Source organism: Galeopterus variegatus, unplaced genomic scaffold (genome assembly GCF_000696425.1).
Source record: "Galeopterus variegatus unplaced genomic scaffold, G_variegatus-3.0.2 Scaffold30483, whole genome shotgun sequence".
Lineage (NCBI taxonomy): Eukaryota > Metazoa > Chordata > Mammalia > Dermoptera > Cynocephalidae > Galeopterus > Galeopterus variegatus.
In genome coordinates, this window is record NW_007756594.1 from 1 (window position 1) to 7,080 (window position 7,080).

The 7,080-nt window shown below is 53.6% G+C and overlaps 1 protein-coding gene across 1 annotated transcript; it reads right to left on the bottom strand.

Annotated features, from left to right (window-relative positions):
• Positions 1–2,780: 2,780 nt before the first annotated feature.
• Positions 2,781–5,913, bottom strand: LOC103583924 (probable G-protein coupled receptor 133; the record flags this gene model as incomplete). The annotated part of the gene is made up of 4 exons (XM_008565102.1): positions 2,781–2,890; positions 3,011–3,086; positions 4,728–4,838; positions 5,796–5,913. Coding segments are annotated over 4 exons (415 nt in total), but the record flags the coding sequence as incomplete, so codon positions are not given.
• Between the last annotated feature and the right edge of the window lie 1,167 nt (positions 5,914–7,080).

Consider the following 7,080-nt stretch of genomic DNA (forward strand, 5'->3'; position numbering starts at 1 on the left):
CTGCGGTGGCCTGAGTCATGGGGTTCTGCAGGCCTGGGTAGTGAAGACAGCAGAGGGAGGGCGAGAGTGAAGCCCTTGGGACAGACCAAACAGCACCATCTGCAGAGCTTCGAGTAGGGCCTGGGACGCCCCAAAGCCAGCCACGCTCAGCCCCCCATCTCCACCCCACCATTGCTAGCACTGATATAGGGCAGTGTCTAGAAAGGTCTGCAAACTGAGAGTGAAGCCCTTGGGACAGACCAAACAGCACCATCTGCAGAGCTTCGAGTAGGGCCTGGGACGCCCCAAAGCCAGCCACGCTCAGCCTCCCATCTCCACCCCACCATTGCTAGCACTGATATAGGGCAGTGTCTAGAAAGGTCTGCAAACGATGGCCCTAGGGCCAGCTGCCTGGTTTTATAAGTAAAGCTGTACTGGAGCTCACCGCTCCCAGAACTTTACATATTGTCTGTGGCTGCCTTCATGTGGAAGAACAGAGTTTTGTAAAGCCAGACATATTTGCAATCTGGCCCTTTATGAAAGAACTGCCAGCACCTGGCTGGGGTCCTGATTCCACTTGGCCACGGTGAATCTCCCCCTCACATGTGTGTGTACTGATATCTGTAGGTGATTCTCTGCCTTTTCTTTGGGGTGTGGGTGGGGGAGAGCTGTAGGTGGTGGTACAGATAGCATGTCCCCTGCTCCTTCTCACCCTGGTCCACGTGAGCACGTTTCACGTCTGAACTGCCAGAGAGGGGCTGAGGATGGGTCAATTTTTTTTCATTTGTGATTTGGGATCTGGAAAAATTTCCCCAAAGAGTGAAGAGGGCATCTTTTTGAGGAAAACAGATTGTGTTTTCCTTTGGCCAGTTTTTCTGAAGAACTTTGGAATCATGCACAAAGAGTGATGGTTCTCCCCCCACTCCCTTCTTTGGTTATAAGGAAACTTGCAAGGGTGCAGGCTTTCCTGGGGAAATCAGACCCAGAAGACGGCCCTTCTTCCAGGTCGAAGCAAAACTGACTGTATTCTCCCCTGCCCACCCTCACCCCACGGGCTATGTTCCAGGAGCTCCCTCACACGGGGCAATTTGGGGAGGAGGGGCAATTTGGGGAGGAGCGTCACCTGAGAACACATGATACAAGCTCAGGCATTTGCGCCGCTGAAGTTACTTCTCATTTATCATTTTCTGTTAGGGTTATGACTGCTGCCCACTTTCCATCACAAATGAGTCTCAGCGTCGGTCCCACAGCCAGTGCCCATGACTCACCCCACAGTGCCTGCCCATCAGCAGAGACCCCAAACACGCAGTTGCCCTTCCCCAGCCTTCAGTTCTCCCAGGCTCGGGCCCAACAGGGAAGGAAATGAAGCCCCATTGGGGTTGGAAGGGGTAAAGGGGTTGTGCAGCTCACTCTGAGCTGCGTTTCCTTCCCAGGCCCTCTTCTGGCCCCAGCCTGGGCTCTGGCCCTTCCCCTGCCCCTGCCCAGGGAGGCTGGTGGTGTGTCTACTTGCCCTGCTCTCTTTGTGAGAACCTGCCCCTCCCTGTGGTCAACGTAGGGCTGAGCCACCCCAACACCTGGGGGTCATGTGAGCAGATCTGGCCAATGAGAGAACAGGATCCCTGGCCACCACAATTGAGGGGGGCTCAGGATGGGCACATGACCCAGGCAGGCCAATCACAGCCCTCCCTGGGTTTCTGCAGGAGCTTTTGGGAAGGAGGCTTGCTCTCCTTCTGGGATCTCAGGACCCAAACCCATGTGAGCCTGAAGCTGCAGCAGCCAGCTCTGCCTCCACAAAGGGGCCTTCCTGGACATGAGCCAACACCAAGGACGGCAGAGGCAGGAGACAATGAGACCAGGTCTAGATGGCATCTTCTAGGTCCCCGGGTCTAGCCGTGCCTGAAGCCCACCTGCTCCTGCCCTTCCAGTCCCGTGAGCTCCCAGTTTCCCTGGACTTCTGTTAAGCTGATGTGAGCTGGCTTTACCCACATGTGTCCACCACATTCCCGACTGATGTAGGCAGGTCTGTTGTCTTCCCATTCTACAGAAGTGGAAACTGAAGCTCAGGGAGGTTAAGGTACTTGTTCAAGGTGTAGTGAATGCTTGTAATTTATGTTGCCTCAGCATCATTTTCAATACAAGATGGACTTTCTCATGTCAGTAGCAGGGCTTGGTCACCCGTGACATGGTTTCTGGCTCTCCACCGCCTCCCAGTTCTTCAATGTGGCTGATCCAGACACCTGCCTTACACAGCGCCTCCTGCTGACAACCTCCCTATGGGATGGCTGGATGCAGGCTGCCTGACTTGCCCTGCTGACCCCCACAACTGTCTGGAGTATGCAGATATGCCACAGTGACCACATCCCAGGCACAGTGTGACCCCCTGGAACACATGCCTGCTTGCTCTAAGCCCACCAATTAAACTTCCCACGGGAAACTTGTGTGGATGATGTCCTGGGCCCAGTAAAGGCACTGGCCCATGGGTTCCTCTCCCCTTCCTGCACTCTTGACCTCCATGTGTGTGGCCTCCAGGGTCTGTAAGTATTAAACACTCTTAAACTTTCACACTGTGGCTGTGTCATCAAAGCCTTGCCTGCAACCCACCCCCGACAGCGAGGCCCCGAAGGGACCTGTGCATATGGACTCCCACGATGTTCTTTTGCCTGGGCCTCAGTGGCCTCTGGGGTCTTAGTTACCAGCTAAGCTGACAGAAGAGCTCGCAGAGTTCCACTCATAGCACAAGGTCACACGGTTAGGCCCCAGGGGCAGATGGGACCTCCTAGCCTGTGTTCCTGCCCACTCACTGTCGGCCAAACCCAGGCCTAGGCAACCCCCATACAGCAGTGCCCAAGTCTCCTCAGAGGGCTGGGCACTCTCCCTGATAGTGAAGCTGCAGGCGCTGGCATCAAGAGTTCTGTGACACGATGTTGCATGTAGCATGACGGCTCGTGGGGGGTGTTGCCATGATCAGCCGCCCAGCACACACGTGCACACATGCCCACGCCCCTTGTGCAGTGCTGCCCGAGACACTCACTTGGTCTTGGCGGGTTGAATGTTGTTCAAGTAATAGTGCACGGAGTGGTAGAACAGGCCCACAATGGTGGTCCAGCCTGGGGAGAAAGCAGAGGCACAGATACTCATCAGCACTCTCAGTGACAAAGAAGGAAGATGCAGAACTCCTTGCCCAGCCGTGCACAGCGCAGTCCCTCACCCCAAGAGCCTGGGCAGCTCCTCCCAGGAGAAGGAAATGAAGGACACCTGGGCAGAGTCAGCAAGGACACAGATTCTGTGTCTACCTAGCTGTGCACTCAACTGTGACAAGGACTCCCTGCTCCGTTCCATGTGCCAGCTCCAGACACTCATGTGTTGCAGCTCCCGAGAGCCAGACTTGCCAGGGAAGTGATGGAGCCTCTGTGGGCAGTGCCAGTCCACAGCCTTGCAGCCACAAGCATGCCCTGTCTGCTGTCTGCAGACAGGGTATTTACTGCACATTCCACCTGAGCAGGGCAACGGCCGGCCAGACATCCTTATGCCCGTGCTGGGTCCCACCTGTCTCTTATGTCACAACTTTGAAACAGGAGACACATATTCTATTATCATTTCACTCCATTGGCTTCACAGAGGACACTTGCAGGAGCAAGACTTCAGCTGACTCTGAGTTCTTAGGGCATATTTGTGAAGTATGTTAGAATTTCAGGAATGTGTTTAACAGTTTATGTTGCATGTTCTACATGCCAGGTGTGCCTTGCTCATTCGATTCTCATGACAATATTATGAGGCAGGTACTAATATTGTACTCATTTTTCAGATGAGGAAACTAAGGCACAAGCAGTTTCGGTAACTTGCCCAAGGCCATGCAGCCAGTAAGCTGCAGAACCAGGATTCCAGCCTAGAAATCCCAGCCTCAGAGTCGGTGCTTGTGACCGATAAGTTTTGCTGCTAAGTGTGAGAAGTTTCCATGTGTAGAGAATATGGGTCTCGGGCTCTGAGCTCTTCTAATGAACCATGCAGCCAGGTGAAGTGGGAAGAGAAAGGTCATGTGCCAGGCCAGCAGGGCACCCCTAAAGTCACGGACAGATGAGGGCAGGAGGCCAATTGGGGACCCTGACACGACAGCAGAGGGAGCAGAGGTGGGCTCCTGGCTGGAGGAAGGGAGATTTTTGACCCAGGCTGGCCTGGTCCCCTTCTCTAGGGTAGAGCCAGGTATCAAGGGTAAGGATCCACAGCTCTACCCTGATGGCTTGTGGCCCCCCAGGAGAGAGGGAGATGCCTGAAAGGGCATGTTCACTTTTCCAGGGACCAGAGAGGACAAAGGTCATTGCAGCAAAAACAGACGAGACTTGACTTGGCCTGCAGAGGAGTAGAACCTGGGGTCCCTGAGCAGACAACCCTTGTGCCAGCCACCACCTTGAGCGGGGAGGGGAGAGGCCCCGGCTATTTATATTCAGGAACCAGGAGCTGCGCAGAATGGGGAGGACACAAGACGTCCTTCATTTCATCATGGTGGGCATGCTTTGAATGCAGGCTTGAGCGGGGAGGGGAGAGGCCCCGGCTATTTATATTCAGGAACCAGGAGCTGCACAGAATGGGGAGGACACAAGACGTCCTTCATTTCATCATGGTGGGCATGCTTTGAATGCAGGTCCCCACACCCCGCCCCACATTCTGGCTCAGCAGGCTCGGCTTGAGCAGGAATTAGCACTGAGGACATCTCAGGTGCTGCAGATGGGTCAGGGGGCTGGAGGACTCACCTGGGCTGTGGAAGGCCTCATGGGGAATCTCGATGTAGCTCTGCCCTCGGGCCGGGAAGCGGTAGTGGGAGGCATTCATCACCCTGGGAATGACTTTGATCACTGAAAACTCTGCAGGGAAGAATGAACCAAAAAGCAGAAGAGCACAGTCGATAAACCCACAGGCTGTAGGAAATTGGGGCTGTAAAACCCCATCTGTTTTTCCTATTTTTAACAGAAGTTCCCCTGGAGGGTGTAATCACCTTTAGAAAGCAACAGCATCAAAAGAGAGAAAGAGTCCAGGGAAGTAACTCTCCCCAGGAGGCTGAGCATTACAGCCCCCACACTGATGGGGACTCATCCCTGAGGTGACCCCTCTGTCCCCAACAGCAGCCCATCAGACCTCAGGTCCTCAGCCGATGGACTGTGTTCAATTAGGCAATGAGACCCCACATGCTGAGGGTGGCTGGGGGACCCAATAAGACACAGAAAAATGAAACCATCCTTGAAGATGGCAGGCAAGTGCATCTTGGCATGGAGGCAGATGTCGCAGCCAAAAGACTACCACTAAAACCAACTGGTATGGATCTATTATTTCCCGAGGCTTGGCTCTCGTGATAAAGTATCAGCACTGTACGAATATATTAAAGTCTAGTAAAATTAAAGTATAATGCTCCCTAGATAATGACTTTAAAAACAGGAAAGTCATGTGCTCTGCTTGTATGGGAATGTGTGACAACCATCCTGGAAAAACACATTGAGATCGAGCCAGCTTCCTGCTGGATCTGGGAAACCTGACTCTGCTCAATGGAGAGGATACTTCTCAACCTGTTCTGAACTCAGACAATTGTCACACAATGCAAATTTGGCTCCAAGTCACCATGAAATGTGTGGCTTGTGTGGTACTGTGTGCACATCAGGACCGGACACATCACCTGATTCCAACCTTGCATTTTCCTTCAAAATGTGATTTGGCAGAAGGCCACATAGTTTAGGAGACAGTGAGGACTGCAGCAGTCCGTGGCATCCCCCATGCTTCCATCCCTCCTCCCCCTGCACAGCAGCCCTGCCCGTACCGACGACAGCTACCTGCCATGAAGGAAGAGCCCATGATGGTGACCCGGGGCTTGCCGACCTGCAGGTTGAAAGAGATGTGGCCCATGATGGTGTCAATGGTGTCAATCAGGCCCAGCACCACAGCTTTGTCCTGCAAACAGCACAAACGTGAAGGAGCCATGAAGATCTAACTTGCTCAGAAAGCGCTTTGGACAGGTGCATCAAGTGCACAGAACAAATCTTCCTCACAGAGGCCACCAGAGAAGGAGAGGCCGTCTGCACACCCACCCCATTTCACAGATCAGGAGGTGACCAGATAGGCCACACAGCCTGACCAAGCCCAAGGAGTATGGACATAGGCCAAGGATGACCTGTCACCCAGGCCTTGGCCTCTGAGCATCCACACTGAGATGCAGGCTCAGACACCAGGTCCTAGCTCCACTTTGAACTCTGTAAGGAGTAAGTCTTGGAGCTGCCACCCTGTCCCCTTCTGCTCAGGAGGAGGGGGCTGATTGCCCCAGGCCCCTCCAGGATAAGGACAGCAGCACTTCTGTCAATTTCCTTGAAGGGGTGGGATGCTTCGGAGGGGCCAGCCCCCTAAGTCATCTCTTGCCTCCCTGACTTGCCCAGGGCTTCCCTTTTCCTCTAACGGCCCTCTTCACACATCTGAGTCCCCAGTATAGGGATTCCAGTGGACACTGCCCCCAGGAAGTCAGGGGTCCCTCCTGCACATGTCCGCCATGGGCTGACTGTCCTTCAGACACACAAGGGAGGGGGCCTCCCCCAATCTCTGCACCCCGTGCCGTGGCTGCCGATCTCTGCCTTCCTTGCTTCCCGCCTTCCCGAGGAAGCGTCTGTCTGCTGCTAAGTGTCCTCGGCATTCTCCCACAAACACACACTCCATGAGAACCTAATGAGCTGGAAACAGAACTCTGAGGCCAATTTTAGAAATTTGCTTTTAGGCCCATGGCCTGGCTGCTAAGTGTCCTCGGCATTCTCCCACAAACACACACTCCATGAGAACCTAATGAGCTGGAAACAGAACTCTGAGGCCAATTTTAGAAATTTGCTTTTAGGCCCATGGCCTGACTTCCATCGGCCAAGCACAATTAAGCACATGAACATCTGGGTTTCTGGCAAGTGGTTCTGTTGGGTAGTGGCTGACTCAAACCTTCTCTTTAATGCATGTGAGAGCCTGCCTAAGTCTGAATAGTTTCATGATTATTCATATTTTGCAGCAGATTTGCATATTTTGCAGCATATTCTGCCTTCAGAAAAAGTTTGTTTGAAATGATGCAGAAAACACGTCTGCTTGGGG